Raw genomic sequence first — 22558 nt, forward strand, 5'->3', positions numbered from 1 at the left:
TTGTTGACTTAGTTTTTAACATGCTGACTAGGGATATTGTTCATTCATCAAATGTTTTAAGGTCTTTATAGTATTCATGTACAATAAAAAAAGCTAATGTATACACATACACTCTGATCAAAAGTTTTATTTATTTAAAGAAAAATGCAAGGACGAATTAAATTGATCAAAATTGACAGTAAAGGCATTTACATTGTACATCACAAAAATATGTCTATGTCAAATGCTGTTCTCTATTCATCCAAAAATCCAGAATCTTTTTTTATTTTCCACAAAATGTTAAGCAGCACAACTGTTTTCAACATTGATATTAATAAAAAATGTTTCTCGAGCATCAAATCAGCATATTAGACTGTTTTCTGAAGGACATGTGACACTGAAGACTGGAGTAATGATGTTGAAAATTCATCTTTGCATCACAGGAATAAATTGCTTTTTAAAATATATATATATTAGGGCTGTCAAATGATTAATCGTGATTAATCACATCCAAAATAAAAGTTTTTTTTACATAATATATGTGGGTGCACTGTGTATAATATTTTTTATATATATAAATACACACACATGCATGTATATTTAAGAAAAAAATATTATTTATATATAAAATATTTATATTTATATATAATATAAATTATATATAAATCTATATACAGTATATACATGAAAATATTTCTTAAATATATACAAGCATGTGTGTGTATTTATATATATAAAATAATTATACACAGTGAACCCACATATATTATGTAAAAAAAAACTTTTATTTTGGATGTGATTAATCACGATTAATCATTTGACAGCCCTAATATATATAAAAATATATTTCACAATACTACTGTTTTCACTGTATTTTTGACCACATGATTCAAGGCAACCTTGGTGAGCAGAGACTTCAAAAACACAAACAATTATTATCAGCCCCAAACTTTTGAACAGAAGTAGTCAGTAATAGTGCATTGCTAATTTCACCAAGCAAATAGACCAGAATATTGTGAATAAAATGCATGATAATCTACCAAAAGACTACTTTACATATAATGGATGTATTTACACTTCTATTTAACAAAATGCTGTCTTTGAAGTGTTTTATGTCTGGTATTATCTTGTATATCGTTGTTTGATTCTTCTGATTCTTCTGTTTTTAATTATCTTATATTTGTTTACCATACTGTGTAGCGCTTTGGGTTAGAGAAAAGCGCATTACAAATAAAATGCATCATCATCATCATCATCATCATCATCATCATCATCAATATTCCAGTGAATTCGCTCCACAGAGTCTTTTGGGAGAAAATTTTTACATTTGCAGGAAAATCCCCATCGTTTTCTTAAAGGTGATAGTGTACTGTACCATATTGTTATAATATCCTCATAAAATCGCAGTCTCTGGTTTATGACCCTCTTTGGTCTCTAAAGCCATTTTTAGCTTTTGCCAGAAGATCTTAGTATCTTCTCCAGGTTTGGGCCAGCGGAGGTAAGTTTGTTTCTTCACCAGCTTCCGCATCCTGTGGTACGGAGAGAGCTCATGTGCGGGAATATCCTCCAGGAACACCAGGACCAGCACATCCTTCTGCTCATCGAAGAGTCTGAAGCTCGCCACCTGGACCTCACTTGAACACCAGTTGCTCTTCAGGTAGTTCCTAGTGATCAGGCAGATGGTCTTGCGGCTGCTGTATATGCCATCAATGATGTTGTCTATTATTGGCCTTCCTGGTTCAAAGTCTCGGTGGTGAAGGCACAATCTCCAGCCCTGTTCTCCTTCTAATTTGGGAATGAGTTCCTCCATTACCCAAGACTCATCTTGGGTGTTGTAGGAAATGAAGGCGTCGTACTGGAACGTTGAACCGCTCTGTTTCTTCTTGCTGTCGTAAAGGAAGGCCAAGAAGAGGTAGTAGGCATAAATCACCTGATAGCGCAGAAACTGCCAGACAAATGAACAGAAGAGGGTGAGAACGACCACAATACTGCTGCAAAGAAAGCAGATGAAGTCGATTTTCAAGGTGCAGGATTCGGTGTTGAAAGCGGACAAGCTCATGCCTCGTAAGGAACGAGGATAGCTACACATGTACTTGTTGAAATAAAACACCTGAGTAGAATTACTTTTCACGGCCCACTCAATGAAGAACTCGTTGTGACAGTCGCAAGTGAACGTGTTTCTCTGCAAGTCGAGGACCTCTAGTCGAGGCAGCGACTGAATCAGAGTTTTGTTGATCGTGTCAATCTCATTGCCCGGGGCTCTTAAGGTGGAGAGTCTGGAGAGATTTGCATTCAACAGGAAGTTCAGTGAGCGAAGCTGCGTTCTTGAAAGGATGAGTTTGGTTAGCCTCGAAATAGGGTGGAAGGTCTCGGCCGGGATGGAGTTGTCTTCAGACAGTGCGTTCTTGGAGAGATCCAAGAACCAGAGCTGAGGGCTGAACTTGAATGTATCAGGACTTAGATGACCAAGATTTGTGTTTCCAGCGTAAAACATTTCCAAGGAGGATAAACCTTGAAGCAGATTTGAGGGTATTACGCCGATTCCACGGCGTTGACTGTGAAGGGTCAATACCTTGAGTTGCTTCAGCTCCTTAAAAGGAGGGTGTCTCAATGTATTCTCTGTAAATGAAATGCTGTTGGCGTACAATTCCAAATTTTGGAGGTTGGGCATGCCCGAGAACACATTCAGGTGTCTGGTTAATGTTCTAGCTGTTATTTTGTTTGATGACAGAAGCAGAGAGGTCAGGTTCTTCAGTTCTTCAAAAGCATGGGGCTCAATCTCTGAAATCTGATTGTCTTGTAAGGTCAAACTGGTTAACTGTGACACATTTCTAAAAGTGTATTTTTCTATTTTGCTTAGCTTATTAAAATTAATTTGCAGATCCTTCAGGGAATGTGGCCCATTGCTGAAAGCATCGCCGATCCTTAACAGATTATTTGTTCCGAGCCTTAGGACTTCAAGACTTGTGAGGTCCTTGAACAAGCAGGAATTAATGAGAGAGATTTTGTTACCATACAAGTACAGAGTCTTCAGCTGTGTTAAATTGGCAAAGTCATGACAGGTGAGCTCTTTGATGCTGTTTCTACTGAGATCTAGGAACTCAAGAGTGGAGAGAGTTTGAAAGGAGTTCGTTATTCGGGTCAGTTTATTGATTTGCAGAAGTAGTTTTTTTAGTTGCGTAAAACTACTGAACATACTCTGCGATAACTTGGATATTTCATTTTCTCCTAAATCTAATTCCGTCAGGTTAGAACAGGGATCGAACATGTGGTCTGCGAGCTGTTTTATTTTGTTAGCATTTAGCCGAACAACTCTTAGCGTTGGAGAACATGCGTTCAGCAGAAGCTTGGTCTTGTTGAGCTCAACGTTTCCATTAAGCCTGATTTTATTCAATGAATTCCTGAAGCTCGGAAGCACATCAGCAACACTCTGGGGTGACATATGAACATCCATGAAGTATAATGTTTGCACTGAGGTCAAAAATGTCTTTTCTGTAACATTCCATGTCATGGTTCCATTTTGACCGCAATAGGATAAATCAAGGTGATCGAGGGATGGAAATATATTGTCAGTGAGCTGAAATGTTGCCAAAGGGTTGTTGGACAAATCAAGCCTTTTTAACGACAAGGGCTTTGTTGCCATCTCATATGAGTTGAAAACATCAAAATTGTTGCTTCCGATGTAGAGTTCCTCCAAACATGGTGGTGCAAGAACCGGCTTCACTCGGTCTATGTAATGGAGGTGGTTTTGTGTTAGGTTTAACACCTTTAAATTCTGAAGCGTGCTGAAAGCTGACTCTTCAATGTCTTTGATATTGTTGTCATCCAGACGTAGCACTAGCAGGTTGCTTAGGCCGTGTAGCATCCCGCTTGAGACTGCTTTCAGGCTGTTGCGGGCCAGATTGAGATGGGTCAAGTTGGAAAGATCGTCAAGTGCGCCCTCTTGAATTTGTGAGATCTTATTGTTGGATATGTTCAAGTCCTGTAAGTTTGACAAATGCCTGAAGTCTCCAATCTGGATCTGTGCAAAAGCATTGAAGGAAATATCTAAAATCCGGGTATTTCCGGGTACCCGCGGAATCCTGAAAAAGCCCATTTTGTAGCAGAGCACTTTCGGCTGCGTGTCTTTAAGGGGAGTACTGATGGTGCAGTTCTTTAAGGAAAATGCACTAGATGGGGAAATAAAACCACAGAAGGCAATGTATAATGTGATTTGTTTTAGTGTTCCCATGTTTTTTCTTGATTCTTTTTTCATGTCAAACAGGAGATACATATTTATTCTGTGCTCTTCAAGCAGCAGTGTTTGGCTTTGAATTTCCTACAAATAAAAAATAATAAATTAATTATTTAAATCACTACATAAAAAAAAAAAAAAAAAAAAAATTGGTGCTGTCAAATCAATTAATTGCAATTAATCGCAAGTGTATATATATTATTATATTATGTATATGTGTGTGAGTTTGTGTGTGCGTGTCTGTGTATATATACAATACATATACACACATATGTATATATATATGTGTGTGTATATACAGTATATACACAAACACACACAAAGAGGCATATATATAATATACATATATAAATATAATAATATACAGTCAAACCAAACATTATTCAGACACCAGAATTCTTTAGTTTAATTTTATTTTTACTAGTGGGTGCAGGACAATATAGTTCATTTATGTAAGTGAGGATAGCAAAATAAAGTAAACTGTTACATATTATACCCAAATATTCTTCATACAGTGGACTACCAGTAAAAATTTATACAAATTTGGGACCAAAAATTATTCAGACACTTTAACCTGACCATGTTTTTTCTTTAATTGCTAGTGCGGCCTTTTTACACCACAGACTGAACAAAATTAAGCATTGCTTGGTAATTTGTTGACCTAAATTGCTATTATAATTGTGTACTTAAATTTAACAGCTGACATCTGACAGCTATTCAACCTAATTCATTTGTGAGACAGTCTAACAGAAGGATGGCCAAAACCAGTCAAATATCAACTGATTTGATAACTCTGAGATCTTGCCATACGTTATTACCGTTTTCAAACTATAGTGAATAAACTGTGATAATGTGAGAAATGTTAAAGGTGTCTGAATACATTAGGTTTGACTGTATATACACACACATATGTTATGTAAACACAAACTGTTATGTTAGATGCAATTAATCGTGATTATTCGATTTGGCAGCACTAAAAAAATGACACAAATGATACATTTAAAAGTAATACACAGTAGTAAAAACTGAAAGATAAGTCAACTTTTGCATAGATAATTGTGAGAAATTACAATGAAGTGAATCAGTAAATAAACCTCAATCTATCAAATTATATATCAAAAGGTTGATGTTTTCATATTTGCTGTAAAATGGCGAGACAACCTCTCGCAAATAGAGAAACACAACCTGCAATACTTCATTCCATCAGCATAAGCACAAGAGAAAGCATAACTCTCTGTTTCCAGCAGTTTTACTTGCAGTTTTCCTGCAAAATAACTACAGTTCTTTATCAAAAACACACCAGTGTGTGATAAATATATAGCCACATGGAATATAATTTACTTACTGAAATCATTATAATCTATAAAATCAACGCTTCATTCATTCCAAGGTTAATAGAATAGAATAGAATAGAAAACTTATATATAAACAAACATATGCCTCCAACCGTACTACTAATATATAGAAATAAAACATCTTACTCACAAAGGTTCACCTCTTCATTGAGTTATTGTCTGCTAAAACCCAGGAAAACAACAGGCATGGTCTTGTGTGTTATGTTGTCTAGCAGGAAGTGAAGTTATATGAGAGAGGAAAAAAACTGAAGTAAAACCTGTATAGCCTATCCACAAACCTTGTAGCTTCACACCTATGCAACACCTGTGGCATATGACCCTAATCTGATTCTAATCAGACAAGTGTTTAATATCATTTGATCATGTACGGGTTTGTACGGAAGCGTATTGCATTCACTTGAAGAAAAAAATCTACTCTGTTTTTCTGAATTAATGAGTTAATTATCTCAGAATTACAAGATCATTTTTCATGGACATTTTTTGTTGCTCTGTTTTTATGAATTAACGAGTTAATTATCTCAGAATTACAAGATAATTTTTCATGGAAAAAAAGTTTTTGCTCTGTTTTTCTGAATTAACAAGTTAATTATCTCAGAATTACGAGATAATTTTTCATGGAAAAAAGTTTTTGCTCTGTTTTTCTGAATTAACGAGTTAATTATCTCAGAATTACGAGATCATTTTTCATGGAAAGAAGTTTTTGCTCTGTTTTTCTGAATTTCTGTGTTTTTGAGATAATCAAGTCATTAATTCAGAAAAACAGAGCAAAAAAAAATTTTCCATGAAAAATTATCTTGTAATTCTGAGATAATTAACTCGTTAATTCAGAAAAATAGAGCAAAAACTTTTTTCCATGAAAAATTATCTTGTAATTCTGAGATAATTAACTCGTTAATTCATAAAAACAGAGCAACAAAAAATGTCCATGAAAAATGATCTTGTAATTCTGAGATAATTAACTCATTAATTCAGAAAAACAGAGTAGATTTTTTTTCTTCGAGTGAATGCAATACGCTTCCGTAGGGTTTGTGCGCTTCTGTGTTGCCTTATGGGATCATAGTATGGGATAGGCCTACCCCACAGCCTGTCATTCTGTGGTCATGAAATAGGGATGTGACCAACAGATGACCACATAAACAATGAAGTGAGTAATATTAATCACATGAGAAGTTGTTCTCTCTTCTCTATTTCCTCCAGTCATTGGAAGAATTTTGTTTAAGTTAATGATTAATTACTTGGAATGTTGTGTTTAACTCTTTATGACTCTCTCTGGCTCATGTTTTGCTTACACTCTTCTTGACGATCATTACAATAAAATGGTCTTTTGGTATTGCAACACACATTTTGTTTTGGTGCCTGGCAACATAAGTTTAGCCTAAATATAGTAGACATCATGTGACTCAGCAGTATTACATTAGTCTATATTTAGCCTACTTTTAGATAAGAGGATCTCCAAAGAGAATAAAATGACAAAATCACCTGTTCAAGGCTTCAATGATTTTGTTACAAGATCATACCATTTTATCACCAAAAGAATTGTAAAACAAACGCAGACATCTGTATTAATACTGTTAAAGTTATCTTTGTACTATTAGAATAATAAGAACTCACGTATTATATTGTCAATTTATTATTTGTAAAAAAACAGATTTTTTTTTTTATAAATAAATGCATATTCCTACATTTGTTTATTTATTGGTTGACACTGATTTCTGTTACATTGAAATTGATTATAATTGCACAATAAATTTAGGAGAAAAGAGGCAGGAATTTATAGAAGATGTACAAAAAAATGGATGTTTAAAAAAACTTTTAAAAAAGAAACAGCGCTCTCGTGTGATAGACTAAAGAAACAAAAAAGGCGTAATAGTTGAACCCCGAGAGCGTGTTAGTTAAATCCGTTAAATCTAGATCGATTATTCACGTCTAACACTGTATCAATGGACGCCGTCGACTTGTTTAGAAAGCTTGGGTCTGGAGCAAAGTTTGATCTGAAAAGGTTTGCTAAAGATGCAGAGAGGTTTAAGGTAGGTTTTGATGCAAAGTACATAATACATTTAACGTATGCTGGGCTGCTGTTTTATAAAACGAAAGAAATACGTAAATTTCGACTTGAAATGCTGCCACATGGCTAACATGTGATCCATTTCCCATTGAATCTCTCTGGAAGTGCTAGTGCTAATCCGAATGAACCCAAACAACGCTAATAGAGTGCTTTAACAAGTAGTATGAGATAGTAATGGACATTTTCCACATTTTAAACATCATTAGTTTGGTTACTGCGTTGCACAGTCAATACTAGAAACAGGAATGTTGGTTGTTACTGTTCTACAGTACTAAATAAACACATGTTCATTTGATCACTTTTAATTCTTGTGTAACTCTTCTCAGGTAGTGAAGTCTCAGAGCAAGTACAGCTCACAACAGCTGGCTGAAACCAGCTTTTTTGGCACAGAGACACAAGAGAACGCTTCTCTGGAGTCCAGACTTAGTGAAGATGATGGTGAAGAAGGGAAAGAAGGGAGTGATGAAGAGCAGGCCTCTGGTAAACGGAAACGTACTGAAGTGGATGAGCCAGTGAAGGCTGCACGGAAGAAAAAGAAAGGAGCTAAGAGAAAATCTGAAGGTAATTCATCTTTCAATCTCTTCAGATTGCTAGCAGGTAGGGCTGCAACTAACGATTATTTTGATAATCGATTAATCGGACGATTATTTTGATAATCGATTAATCGGACGATTATTTTTTCTTCGATTAATCGATTAATCGGATAAAAATTTCAATTAGATTTTTTGTTTATTATGACTAAATAAAACCCGGTTACACTTTATTTTAAGGTGTCCTTGTTACAGTGGAATTATATATTTAAGTACAGAGTAATATTAAGTAACTACATGTACTTACTATAGGAATAGGGTAGGATTAGGTTGAGGGTTAGTTGCATATAATTATGCATAATTTACTGTTATTACCACAGTAAGTACATGTAACATATGTAACAAGGACACCGTAAAATAAAGTGTTACCTAAAACCCTAAATTAGGATATTTATGTGTAAAAGTGTACTTTAAAAAGTGCAAAAGCCACACATTGGCCCTCATTTATCATTCTTGCGTAGAAACGGGTGTATATGTTGGCGTAAGATTATGCTTACACTCCTCTCACCGCCTGATTTATGAAGCTGTGCGTACCTTTGAAATCCAGGTGTACGCAATGCCTGCCCTTGATAAATCCCGCGGCTAAAAACGATCGTCATTAGAATAGCACGCCCCTATATATTCAAGTCTCCGCTTCCCCCACGCCCTCATTTTACGCCATGGACACACGGAAGACGGCAAAGAAGAGAAACTTCTCTGACGTGGAGCCGAAATGACCTATCACAATGCAATATTTTACAGCACGTCTTACAGCACGAATTAGCATCTTACAGTCTATGATTAGCATTCAATTTCGAATCACGTCACATGTATTGGGGTGTACAATAGTGATGATGATGATGTGATGTGGAGTACCATTCATTCACATTAATAATTGCATGACAATTTGTAATATTCTTATTATTATTAGTATGATTTGTATTATTAATGACGCTTTTTGTTATTTAGAGGAAGAATGTCATTATTATTATTTGTATTATTATTATTATTTAAAAGAAGAAGAATGTATTTTTTATTATTTTGTCAGTCTGAATTATTTTTTGGTCATTGAAAGCCTTTCGTTACCGAACTCAGTCCGTGCGCACCTGCCGGGCCAAACCATGAAACGTCAGGGTAAAGCGCACAGGCTCGCAACTGAAGGAATACATATGGCTACAAATCAAATGCTTTGGTAAAGTCACACAAATTAAACATTGAAGTCCATGTTGCACAAAAATAAACACTGAAGTTTATAATTACTATGTTGTTGTTGTTGTTTTTTTTACTGTGGGTCATAATATATAATATCTTTTAGTTTGTCAGTGCGTTTTGTGGTGTTAGGAATTTTTTTTCTTCACATTTCCGCACTAACTCAAAACGTGCGTACACCACCTCCTGAGCTGGCGTAGGATTTGAGCGTGCCGTACGCCAACGTCCATATTGATAAATCTCAAAGTCACCGTGGTTTTGGGTGTACGCCAGGTGTACGCTGGAAATTTGGTGTACGCACTTTTGATAAATGAGGGCCAGTGAGTTTTACAAATATCAATATTTGCATTGTTTTTAATGATAATTGCTGATGGCAAGTTGACAACCATGATTAATGTAAAAAAAAAAAACATTTATATCCAACATATTGTTTTAACACAATTTTTGTTAAAACAAATTTACAGACATGTTGTTCAGATGTGAAGATATAAACTAAACATCTCAAATATATAATTCATTTAATTTTTATTTAAAATTAATTGAATCATAAGGATAATTTGTAAAAATAAATATAGAAAGACTGAAAACAAGCGTGTGAACATAGAGCCGCAGTAGATCGCGTTTGAAAAACAATTAAAACTTAATAGTAGACAAATGCTATATAAAGAGAACGGAATGGAGGTACGCAGCAAGCTAACAGGCTTGATTAAAAAGACAGGAAAAATGATGCATTAGTGCACAAACATTCGCTGAAAACCACTGAGTACAGTGACTAAAAAACAATAATTTACTGCTGCTGTTATTAACTGCCTTTATATTTAGTGCTTCGCTTTGTAAAGACCGTTTTAATTTTAATATTTCTGCGGTAGCACTATTTTAATCCATCACTTATGTTGCGAGCGAACTGATTGCGCAACCTGATGCTCGAGACAAAATACAGACATCCCAAGTCTCCCGGAAGTTCTGGAAGTCACCCGCATATTGATAGCGGCTCCTCGCAAATTAGTTCAAACTCCCGGGATTTGAGCACGCAAGCAAGAGCGCGCATGCGAGACAGAAGAGACTGTGCTCCAAACCGTGTAGCGCGAGCGCGCGGCAGAGCAACGGAGGGAGAGAGACCTTGCGTGTGTGCCTCATGAAGCGCGTGTAAGACAGAGAGCATCCTGATTGGCCTGTTTCAACCAATCACCAGTAAACGCTCACCGTGACGTAGGCTTGGGCAGTATCCAAATTTTGATACCGTCAAACCTCCTCCCTATTTTACCGCGGTATACGGTATTACCGCGTGATAATTCAAAATTATGACATAAGGCTCAGAAGGCATCACCAAACTGTTGGTTTGAGCAGGGATGAGTCACAATTTTCGAATATTTGATTTTATTATAGAATATGGAATAGGTTGTGGGATTATTGTCTAAAAAAAATCCCCATGTTTTCCGTTCTGATGCGGTGGTGACACGTTCAACCAGAGGGTGGCGATGCCAATAATGCATCTAAAAGCTGTCAATCAACTCTCAGACAACAGGAGAAGATGCACATTGTCTCACACCAGAGCATGCGAGCGGAGTGGTAATATTTCCTCCAGAGCAGAGAGCGCATTTCTGAAGATCCCGCGCCGCGTGCTCAGTCCACTCAGCGTCGCGCGCTCAGAACGCCCGCAGTGACATGCTGGTTAGAAAACATGTGAAGTAGGGCTGCCCGTGCACGACTAAAGGTTTTTTTTTCTAGTTGACTAGTAGTAGTTGATTTAAGCCATTAGTCTAATCACATATTTATATTGATTAAATTACTTAAATATATATAGGAGAGAATGCTAAACCATAATGAGCGTTTTCGTAATATATTGCCTATTCTGCATCTCAAAGCACGCATAAAGCTTGCCACAAAGAACCGGCAAAAGTAATTATAATGCATGAAACATTTGAATTGTTTATTAATGAAAAACTTTCTATGTCAGTGGCTGCACAGATAAAGTTTACGATGCAGACTCTCATCTTCGCAGTAGTGAACGCGCATAGAGAGAAATGCACACTTCATATGAATTAGCCTACACAGAGAGCAGCCCATTTCTTTTAGTTTTTAATTGTTTTGTTTAAAAGTAGACATTTCAAGCTTACTATATATATACACTTCTCAGATATTTAAGGCATCTATCTTATACGCTGAGTTTCGTTTTTTTAGGAGACGCGCTCCAGTTCACGCGCCGGTGCCTCCGTGTCCGGCTTATATTGTCTAATATATATGCTTTTATTTATTACTCCAGGCAATTCGTTGATGAAACATTGATTAAAATTAAGATACAATTTATACAAAACGAAATTCACTTTAAAGAAAGGCTTTCTACAAAACGAAAGCCTCTCACGGAGACTTCAGATGCCCCAACACCTGCGATGAGACGACTCGACGCCGGCGAAATGTTATGCCCTAAATTAATACATGATGATTAACTAACTATATTCTTCTATGTACATTTCTGAAATGCACTTTCTGTAAAGCTGCTTTGAAACAATATGTATTGTGAAAAGCGCTATACAAATAAATTTGAATTGAATTGAATTGAAAACAAAATGTAATAAGTGGTCAAAAATCATGTCTGACCCATTCCAAATGTTTTCCGATATTGGGCATCTTATCATCCTATCTTATTCATCTCATGCAGTTTCCTTTTCATATAATCAACATAGATGAAATAAAAAAATAACAACATTATATTATTAAACATAAATATGAAAAGAAATACGTTTTTTTTTTACTTATAGCCTATTTAAGTGTCACACCGCTCCGCTGTATAGCTGTGTAGCCTACATGCATGTGTGTGTGCATATGGTGGAGGGGTGCGATTTTCGAATAATAATCAAATAATACCAGGCGATCTTCAAATATTATTTTTGCTTGAAATGCCCATCCCTGCCAAACTGCAGAAGTCGTGTTCTTCTTCGAGACCAGGTCACTCGGTGCGCAACTTGCCATCTTTCCCCCTCTCTCCCCCACTCTTTCTCCTCCACACTGTCACGTGATGACAACCACACATAAGCATTTTTAGCCATTAAATAAATTATATTTAATATTTAATCCTTGTCTCCTATATAAGTGCATTGGATTTTTTTTATGACGGTATGACGATATTGAAACTGATACCGTTGCTATTTTTAGATCCCGCGGTATACGATATTACCGTATTACCGCCCAAGCCTACCGTGACGTAGGCAGACCAACTAATCGATAATGACATTCGTTGACAACGATTTTCATAATCGATTATTATCGATTTTATCGATTAGTTGTTGCAGCCCTACTAGCAGGTCTATTATGGTTTTCAAACAGTTCTCTCTTCCTACTTTTGTGAAACAGACACAGAACCTGAAAAGAGTGCGGAAGAGGGGATCCAGTGGATGTCATCGCAAGACACTGCGAAAGACACCAAGAAAGAGTCTAAAGACAAGCTCTCTTTGAAAAGACTAAAGCAGCTTCATCAGGAGAAGGTATAATGTGTTAATATTGATCTTCTGTGGTCAGCCACAGTTGAATATTTTTGTTTAATACGGCTGATTAAAATTCTGACCAATGCTTATAATTTTCATAATATGGACAGTATTAAAATTTGATACTCTTTTGTCTAAATAAATCAAAACACTAAAATCATTTTTAAATGCTACAGGTGAATTTAGACATCACAACATTATAGTGTGCAGTATTAAAAATGGATATTCATTTTGATATTTGCATTTAACATTGGCTTTAAATAATGAAGTGCTATTATTATTATTATATATAGTAGAGAAGATAAATATTTACTTTGTGAAATATGGGGAATGAACATCACAATTATAAAAGGAAAAAAACAAACAATATTAATACCAGCCAATCTAGATAAATTAAAAAAAATCTTTAATAAAAAATCTGTCCCCCCCCCCCCCCCCGCAAATAGAGGATGTGTCTTATAGGATCTATGCCACTGATTTGATGTGATCGTATGATGATTAAATCAAAACCCATTATTGTTTAAGGTGAATCGGGTACGTAACCAGAACCGGATTAACGTGCACGGGACAGACATTCCAGATCCCGTTTCCACTTTTGAGGAGCTGCAGAAGGAGTATGATCTGGACCCACGAGTCATTCAAAACATCAAGACAGCGGGTTTCCAAACCCCCACACCCATTCAGATGCAGGCCATTCCCCTCATGATGCATGTATGACACGTGTCTGTTGGGTCAGATATAAATGTTTGTTTTCCTGGTCCTAATTTGAGTGTTTTGATTCCATATATCTGTTTGGTTTAGAAAAGGGAGATCCTGGCATGTGCTCCTACTGGCTCTGGTAAGACTATGGCCTTCTGTCTGCCCCTGCTGGCCCACCTTCGCCAGCCCCTCAACAAGGGTTTCAGAGCCCTCATCATCTCCCCCACCAGAGAGCTGGCCACTCAGGTAAACGTTCAATAAGTTAATAATTGCTGAATGCCACATCAAATAATCTACATGTCGCTGACTGTTCAAACGCATCGACTGACGTACTGAGTGCACTAAAGACTTGCATCTTTTTTGTCTCTAGACTCACAGAGAGTTGCTCAAACTGTCAGAAGGAGTGGGCTTCAGAGTTCACATGATCAATAAAGGAGTTGATGCTGTAAAAAAATATGGGCCCAAGTCAGCTAAGAAATTTGGTATGTTTTGGCACAAAGGCTCTATGAACGCTCATATTTATGGTATACCGTAAAACTTCAAATAGTAGCCCGGACTTTTATTTTCCCAAATCGTCGAACTGCACCGGCTTGTATTTGAGACAGGCGTCTATATGAGACAGGCCTTTATAATTTAGTGTTGAGATGTTGTTCATTGAGTGTATAGGCCTGTCTCTAATCTCTAAAAATCTCCAAATGCTCCACGTGAAACTGCGGTCTTCCGACCTTTTACTATCGTGTCAATTGATATTGATTAATATGCGCGAGGGAGAGAGAGCAAGCGCTCGTGTTGTTTGAAGACGGGAGAGTGCGCGCGCGGCCGGGGCGCTCTCTCTCTCTGCTCGTAACGCGCCCTGTCAGGCGCAGCAGTCATTCTATTCTACATCACTCATCGATCAAAAAAGGCTTTGGAGGGACAACAATTTGCTTTGGCGACCACCAAAAAGCGGACGACATGACGCTTTTAGAGGATTAAATACAACCCGAAACTAAAAAACAGACCCGGCCTCTAATTGAGACCGGCCTTTATTTACCCAAACCTGCAGCCACACCAGGCGTGTAAAAGACACAGGCGTCTATTTGGGATTCGGCTATTATTTTAAGTTTTACGGTATTTATATCATTATAACTTTCGGAAGAGTTTAATCAAGTGACAAGTCAAGTCATCTTTATTTATATAGTGCTTTGTATAATTATTATACCTAAAAACAAATAACAATATAATAGTAAATGTATGTAATAGATTAATGTATAAATCAAAAATAAATGTAATAGTTGGGCTTTGTTGTTAATTGTAGCCTTTATTATAGTCATCTGCAAGTAAATGTGCTCCCTATGTAGTTTACAGCATTAGCTGAGAGATTTTTTTATCTTTAATTTTCCTTTTTAATCCTTTTTTTTTAATCCTCTTGTTTTCCAGACATATTGGTGACGACCCCTAACAGATTGATATATTTATTAAATCAAGACCCTCCTGCGATCAACTTAAGTTGGTGAGTGATTTTCAATATCTCTGTAGTTTAGTATAAGTAAATCTCTTCAAGATAAATACATTAATAAAGTATTAATTATGTGTGTAGATTTTTCAAGCTTCCCCTCTAGCGTGAATGTGTGTTTGCTGTCTGTAGTGTGGAGTGGCTGGTGGTGGATGAGTCTGATAAGCTCTTTGAGGATGGGAAGAGGGGTTTCAGAGAGCAGCTTGCCACCATCTTCTTGGCCTGCTCTTCTCCCAAAATATGCCGGGTTCTCTTCAGCGCAACCTTTGCCACAGACGTAGAGAAATGGTGCAAACTCAACCTAGACAACCTCGTGTCTGTCAACATTGGACCCAGGTATCGAAACACATCATGTCATTTGCGTTGAGTTGCGAGCATAGGTTAAATTGGGACGGAGCGCAGCTTCAGCACCAAATATATACATTTTGTTGAGTGTATATAATGAAAGTTATGAAATAATTGGCTAATATTAACTCGAATTTGGTGCTGCAATGATTCGCCCATCGCAACGATGACCTTCTCGTCTGAGCTGCTTCAGCACTCACCCGCTCGTCAATGTCAAAATGTTTGAGTCCAATCAAAGCAAGTGGGATTTATGTTTGACTTTTCACTGTTTGTATCACTCCGCTTGTTCGTGTTTGCGCAACTTGCATCATTAAGCCAGAAGGCGGCGACAAGTGACTGTCTTTATGAGTGAACAATTGAACCATGGATTAAATCAGTGGTCTCAAACTCGCGGCCCGCGGGCCATTTGCGGCCCGCGGGGTGATATTTTGTGGCCCCCTACTTGACATTAAAGTTTAATGTTAGTGCAGCCCGTCGTTGCGTGTGCCGCGTTTTAAATTTTTTATTATTATTTTTATCCCTTATGGGCTACCATAGATAGTCTCGTGACAGCTTACGGTGGGTTTGTTGTCAATAGTTGTCATAGACAACCGCGAAGTACAAACATACTGCGCCTGGAATAAAGAGCGCGTCGCTTCAATTATGAGCGCGCTTGCCGCGCGCCTACATTTGAAATATAGAACTTGAGCGCGCAAAATATGTGAGCGCGATATGTGAACAGGCGAGCTGCCACCAATCAGGCCACGAGCTACTGGCAGCTCGCGAGCGACGTGTTGGAGAGAGACCCTGCTCTAAAACAATGTGAGAATAATCATTTTGAGCTTGTAATATGTGTCCAACAGGTTGATAAGAAGGTTTGCTTTGATTTGTGCAGTCAGTAATTTGAGACACTATACATGTGTAGAAAGAATTCAATAAGACGGGCAGACATGACTGCAAATATTTGTATTTCAAAAGCAATAATTGTTTTTCTAAGTATAATAAAAGGAAATGTGCCTTCCAAAAAAAAAAACAACAACATTCAATATCATTAATGTGTTGTATAAAGAAAATAAAAAGGACATAAGCAAATATAAATATCACAAATATGTGTTATAGACTAAGAAAGTTTGTAAAAATGAACTTCAACTGTCAGAAGGACAGCTCATGAAGAACCAATCATGTACAGAAAGGAATGTTCAAATTCAGAGGAACAGTTCAGAAGAAACGTTAATAATAAATATTGAGAAGATTGGATCAGTTGTGCTCCTTTTTTGGAATACTTGAATACTATTTTTTTGTGGAATACTTGATGCGGCCCAGCCTGACCCAGACTCTACCTCCAGCGGCCCCCAGTTAAGTTGAGTTTGAGACCCCTGGATTAAATGAACAGATTAGCTAGTCCAAAAATATTGATTAATTTAGGAAAGAAAAGTAGCTGAAACTGATCTTTGATATTCATACTAATTGCTCATATGCCTCTGGGCACAGAATGATTGCATTGGCGTTTGTTTGAAATGTAACATCTACAAAATAATCCTTGAATCATTTCTTATTTAAGGACGTTCCCGTTTCGAATATGTGATTGTGTATTGTCAACAATATGCATAAACATTCTGCATTTCCATCTTATAGTGTGGATCACTCATTGCGACATTTAAACTGATTCTCATGTTAAAGAATCTGTTATCTGATAAAATAGGCCTACTTCATGCTGACCACTGACATGCTTTTAAAGCTACTGTTGTCCTTTTTTTTGGGGGGCTTCAAAACACCTTAAAATGGACATGTTGAGATCAGGAAAAGCTAAATTTTCTTTCTTTTTGGAACTTTTATTTATAAAAAACCCTGTACGGCCCTGCGTGTCGGTGTGATTAAATCAAACAACAAATTGGCCCCGATCCTTTTAAATCAACATTTTTTTCTTGTTTTAAAAAGGTATTTGCCAAACAATATTTTCAAACATGTTCAATTTCATACATTTCCTGAGGGTGAAATCCGTTGCTGTCTGTTAACATTAAAGGTAAAAAAAAAGAAAAGAAAAGTGAATTGTAAAGTATTGGTCTTTGTTTAAATAAGAACTCAACCCTACCTTACACATTCATTCTGGAAAAAGAGCCTCTTTGGTGTAAAAACACATTAAGTCATTTTACGACGCGATTTTGAATGATGACCATTCACCGTAAATACGGGATCCCCCTCCCTATAAAAGCCAATTTAACCACTGGTTACGAGCTAAAGTTTTAATGCTTATTTTGTAGTAAAAGTTAACTATTTTGGTTGGAAGCTTGTAAAGACAGCAATAGGACAAAATACATCAATAAATAACAACATGTTGAAATGAAACTCTGCTCTAGTAGGGTTGAATTAAACGCATACCTGATTGTCTCCGTCCACAGAAACTCTGCAGTTGATACTGTGGAGCAGCAGCTGCTGTTTGTGGGTTCAGAAAATGGAAAGCTACTTGCCATGAGAAACCTTATAAAGCAGGTCAGTGAAGTTCTCACTTCGGTTTTTTGGATGAGCAAATATCAGGTCTTACTTCATAGCAAAAAAGAAATAAAGATCCTGAATTTCATCAGTCAGATGCATCATAAGGAGAAGTGATTTTTTTAGTACTACGATCGTCATAACCTCACATAATTTCCTTTCAGGGTTTTTTGCCGCCAGTGTTGATCTTTGTTCAGTCTATTGACCGTGCCCGAGAGCTCTTCCATGAGCTGGTGTACGAGGGGATAAACGTGGACGTGATCCATGCGGATCGTACACAACAGCAGGTGATTAAACACAACCAGATTTTCATTCAAATAATTTAGATTTTTTAATGAAGGCATTAATCATTCATTAAAATGTTGACATTAATTATGCACAATTTGCTGTTACTACAATAGGAAGTACATGTAACAGGGGCACTATAAAATAAACTATTGTCACTAACGAATATTTTGGTATTAGATTATTTTGACGATTAGTAGAGTAATCAGATTTTTTTTTTTTGTGGTAACAAAAATAGACCTAAATGATGACTTAAAAAATGACTTAAAATACATATATTAAAAATGAGGCAATAATAAATGGTTCAAATAAAGTATCAAAAGCAAGTAATCATATGGTTTAATTTGAACAATGTACATAATGTAATATACATGTAAACATAATCAACTTTACACATTACATATGATCACAAATGCCTGCAGAGGGCGCAAATGGCCTGGTAATTGCTGTTACACTTGTTTACAGCATGATCAAATCCTTGTTTCATTTTGGCTAAACATTTAATTCACATGTTCACATAATCTTTAATATTTGGCCACTTCTTTATGATAGGAATGCTACAGCCACTGTAATTTCTTGAACAATATTTCAAAACTTTCGAACTCCAATAAGTGAGAGTTTAAACTTTTATTTTGAAATCGCAATGAACAACAATTTGTATATTTAGAAACCATATTGATGTATTCTCCTGTGTTGGCATAGGTTTATAAATGATTTACGTTAAAAACCTGGTGATATGGCGCACATTGCGTTCACAGATGAACGGCAACCCAAACTCAGCATATGCAGAGATGGAGTTTGTTAACTGAGCTCCTCCACGCTTGTAACAGTGCAACACTTGAAACAAAGCGCAACTGACTTTATATCCGTTTCCAAATGCACGTTATTGAAAACTCACATCTGAGAGCATTTACTGTGAACGGAGACGCTGGAAGGAACGCGAAACCTGCAGGCATGTAAATAAAGCATTGCACTTAGCTCTGAAACACAGTGCATATATTTATTTAATTGAATCACGGCCTTTGTAATTTCACAATAGCACTGTTATATTATGGTTTATATATATCGTGCTGTGTTTTATTAAACTGTCTAATAATGCGTTTCATGGATTCTTATCTGTGGAATGCGGCACTTCCGGTTAATCGACGGTAAATTGCAATCAAGGATTTTGTCAAATCGAGCATTCGAATTTAATCGAGGAATCATGACAGCCCTATTGTTACTGTTTGTTCTTGTTAGCTCAGGTCTGTTAAATATTAACAGATACAACTTTTGATTTGAATAATGCATTAATAAATGTTAAAATGAATAATAAATGCTTTAGAGAAATGAAAATGTATATCATAGGTAACAAATGGTTCCATTTGTAAATGCAAGCTAAACTCAATGAAAAATAATTCTATTTAGTTTATGCCCATTCTTATGACATAAAAAGTCATGTTTCCTTGTGTCTCTCATCAGAGGGACAATGTTGTGAGCAGTTTCCGTTCGGGGAAGATCTGGGTGCTGATCTGCACGGCTCTGCTGGCTCGTGGAATCGACTTCAAGGGCATCAACCTGGTTGTCAACTACGACTTTCCTACCACTGCTGTGGACTACATCCACCGGATCGGTTAGTCTGAGTAGAGGATATGAATTCATGTTGTGGAACTTTATCATACTAAGCTTGTTGCTTTGTTTTCTTTGTAGGGCGAACAGGAAGAGCTGGACACAAAGGAAAGGCAATAACTTTCTTCACAGAGGATGACAAGCCTCTCCTTCGCAGGTAATGACAGCACTGTTCAACTAGTTATTACAAGGTTAAACCATCATTTGACATTTCAGGGGCATCAGTTTTCTTATGGCAAATGATTGCAATAACATCTGCTCACTTTTTTGTTGTTGTTATGGATCAGCATTGCTACTGTCATAAAGAAGGCTGGATGTCCTGTCCCTGACTACATGATCGGGTTGAAGAAAATCAAACGGTGGGGTTACGCCGTTATATTATAGGCTATAGGCGTGTTTTTCAGTTTATATACCTTATTATACCACTTTCAAGAATCTGTCTAGTATCAGTTCCTTATTCATTACTGTGGTTTGGAGATAAAGCATGTTTAGATTCATAAAATGCTTTATGGGCTCTATTGTTGCCATCAAATGTCACATTATAAGACCTCTAATTTTTCACCCCACAGCAAATTGAAACGTCAGCTCGTGACAAAACCACCCAGACGGTCAACTATTCGCACAACGCCTCGCATGCTCTTTGAGAAAAAGATCGGCAAGGGAAAAAGGTTTGTTCTGGATCACAGTGCAGATAGTGAATAGAGTTTGTTTTAGCCTCACAGAATGAAAAGAACAGGACCAGAATGTATTTGACTTAATTATAATGGTGGTTTTTGTTCTTTTACTTTCACTGTTCATTTTCAGGAAAAAAAGAAAAGCTGCAGACAAAGAAGCTGAAGCAAAAGGCGAACCATCAGAAGTTGTTTCTAACAGCTGATGTGGCACACCGTACAGACTGCTCATTTTTTTCTATCCATCTTATTGTCTTTAATAAAATGAATGCTTACCAGTGTGTGTGAAGATCTTATTGTTGTGACCATCTACAGTTGGAACAGAGCTTATTGAAACCTGTAGTGCTCTTCCAGTTACAGCACATAAAACATTTCCACGAGGTACTGGAAGAGGGTCCATTCAGAATGATTTGTTTTTATCAGATGAGACAGGCTTTTAACCGATAGAGATATCATTCCACAAAGTGGTGATGTCACATACCAGTAGTCCGAGGGCGCTGTATGCACGTTTGCAGCAGTGTTGCCAGATTGGGCGGTTTTGAATTTGATTGTGCGGGTAAAAAAGGGTTTGGGCGGGTGGTCAAAATTTGGGCTGGTTTGGGATCATTTCGGCGGTTTTCAAACATCTACATTTTAAAGTCTAATTGGTTAAAAAAACGAAACTAAAGTGCATGTAGTCCATAAAATCAGTCATCATGACATTACTGTACACACACTCTCATGCAGAGTCAGCTGGCGTTGGTATTGACATCACCGACGAGCACGCACTTTTAGCCAATCAGCGATCCGCAGGCAGACGCGATTGAGCGCGAGAAGTTGTAGCTGTATATTCAAGTGATCGCTAAGGCAAAGTGACATAGCCTACTATACAAAAGAGTGTACAGTAGTGAGCAACTCTAAAAAACGCACACGTGGAAGGAGATCACTCTATGGTGAATATAACTGAGAGGAGAGCACAGTTGAATGACTTGAATTGAAATCAAATATGGGACGATTCCTGTCCATGTCATATGTGCACACTAGCCTAACCAAACATCTGCAACTTTACACCATCCAGACTGCACTCTACTCGTCCCTGACAGCTGCTGAAAAAGGTTTGAATCAACGATGAATCCGTTTTGACTGCTAAATTCTGCGTTATGTTCTGCAATGTGTACTTCCGAGGGTTAAAGTCATCGGTTCATTTCTTGATTGCCGTTTTGACAGTGTCCACCTGGACATTTTAGTCATATTGGCTAATTCTCCTTAATTATTGCCCTGTTTTGCTGGAAAATGTATTTATTTTTTATTTTATTTTATCATCGTTATTTTGTTTTAAGGAGATACAAATTGTGCTTATCAACCTTAAATGACATGGCAATACAATTATATCACATTATTTTGGTAGTAAAATTTTGGGCGGTTTTTTCTTGTAGTGGGCGGGTTTTGGTGAGCTTTTGGGCTGGAAATCACCGTCCCAATCTGGCAACACTGGTTTGCAGTCCATATATGGATCACATGAAGAAGAGCCATAATCATGTGACATTCAGGAAGTCCTGACACAACAAAGCTATCAGAGATCGCTGTAAAGTGCAGATAAAGATATTTTGAAGACAATAAACATGATTGCAATGATATTTGATATACCTGTGTTCTTCGAGCCATGTCAGGTATTTTCATAATAATAGATTATATGTATAATGTAATGCTAATCGATATAGATCTTTCACATTGTGCAGAATACAATAAAATAATATATTTTCTATCTGATTTTTTTATCTGAAGCCAAATCAGATCAGAGAAAGTTATTTAAAACACTCGACTTGCGCTATAAAGTAAGTTTGGAGCACAAACATGATTTTAATCTCATAAATTGTCGTGTATTGATGGTGTGCTAAGCTAACATGCTAGCTAGCTCTGTGCACCTGCTACCTAACTTCGGTGTAATTTTTTATGATTTTTTCTAAATAAGAATGCTTACTGAAATGTTTCTTTTTTCAAAAAGGGCATTTGATACAGTTTCACTGTGAAGTGAGAACTTTTATAAAAGAAATGAGGGATTGAAACGGTGTGAATTGCTAGTCGTTAGTGATTATAATGCAGACAAAAGAAAA

General features: G+C 36.8%; 2 protein-coding genes across 4 annotated transcripts; one reads left to right on the forward strand and one right to left on the reverse strand.

Moving 5' to 3' along the window:
* Window positions 1–1338: 1338 nt before the first annotated feature.
* tlr22 (toll-like receptor 22) lies at window positions 1339–17849 on the reverse strand. Of its 2 annotated transcripts, none has more exons than XM_056262189.1 (2): window positions 17791–17849; window positions 1339–4297 (listed from the first exon to the last, which is right to left on the reverse strand). In XM_056262189.1, the coding sequence occupies exon 2, from the start codon at window positions 4250–4252 to the stop codon at window positions 1373–1375; it is 2880 nt and encodes a 959-aa protein (XP_056118164.1). In that variant the 5' UTR covers window positions 4253–4297; window positions 17791–17849; the 3' UTR covers window positions 1339–1372. The 2 variants fall into 2 exon arrangements, with proteins under 2 accessions (XP_056118164.1, XP_056118165.1); XM_056262190.1 differs by lacking the exon at window positions 17791–17849 and adding an exon at window positions 5699–5778.
* Window positions 7481–20748, forward strand: ddx52 (DEAD (Asp-Glu-Ala-Asp) box polypeptide 52). 2 transcript variants are annotated; one of them, XM_056262191.1, is made up of 15 exons: window positions 7481–7595; window positions 7960–8194; window positions 12763–12893; window positions 13419–13604; window positions 13695–13838; window positions 13963–14074; window positions 15012–15084; window positions 15220–15423; window positions 17811–17901; window positions 18066–18188; window positions 19648–19798; window positions 19876–19951; window positions 20082–20153; window positions 20364–20462; window positions 20599–20748. In XM_056262191.1, exons 1-15 carry the CDS (start codon window positions 7509–7511, stop codon window positions 20669–20671), a joined length of 1857 nt encoding a protein of 618 aa, XP_056118166.1. In that variant the 5' UTR covers window positions 7481–7508; the 3' UTR covers window positions 20672–20748. The 2 variants fall into 2 exon arrangements, with proteins under 2 accessions (XP_056118166.1, XP_056118167.1); XM_056262192.1 differs by having other exon boundaries at window positions 12769–12893.
* The last annotated feature ends 1810 nt before the right edge of the window (window positions 20749–22558 follow it).

This window comes from Rhinichthys klamathensis, unplaced genomic scaffold (genome assembly GCF_029890125.1).
Source record: "Rhinichthys klamathensis goyatoka isolate OS25496 unplaced genomic scaffold, OSU_Roscu_1.1 h1tg000191l_1, whole genome shotgun sequence".
Taxonomy (NCBI): domain Eukaryota; kingdom Metazoa; phylum Chordata; class Actinopteri; order Cypriniformes; family Leuciscidae; genus Rhinichthys; species Rhinichthys klamathensis.

Coding starts and splice junctions, on each gene's coding strand:
- tlr22 (XM_056262189.1), bottom strand. CDS start 4,252: ATGTATCTCCTGTTTGACATGAAAAAAGAATCAAGAAAAAACATGGGA.
- ddx52 (XM_056262191.1), top strand. CDS start 7,509: ATGGACGCCGTCGACTTGTTTAGAAAGCTTGGGTCTGGAGCAAAGTTT. Junction 15,085..15,219: donor CCTGCGATCAACTTAAGTTG/GTGAGTGATTTT, acceptor TGCTGTCTGTAG/TGTGGAGTGGCTGGTGGTGG. Junction 17,902..18,065: donor TGAGAAACCTTATAAAGCAG/GTCAGTGAAGTT, acceptor ATTTCCTTTCAG/GGTTTTTTGCCGCCAGTGTT.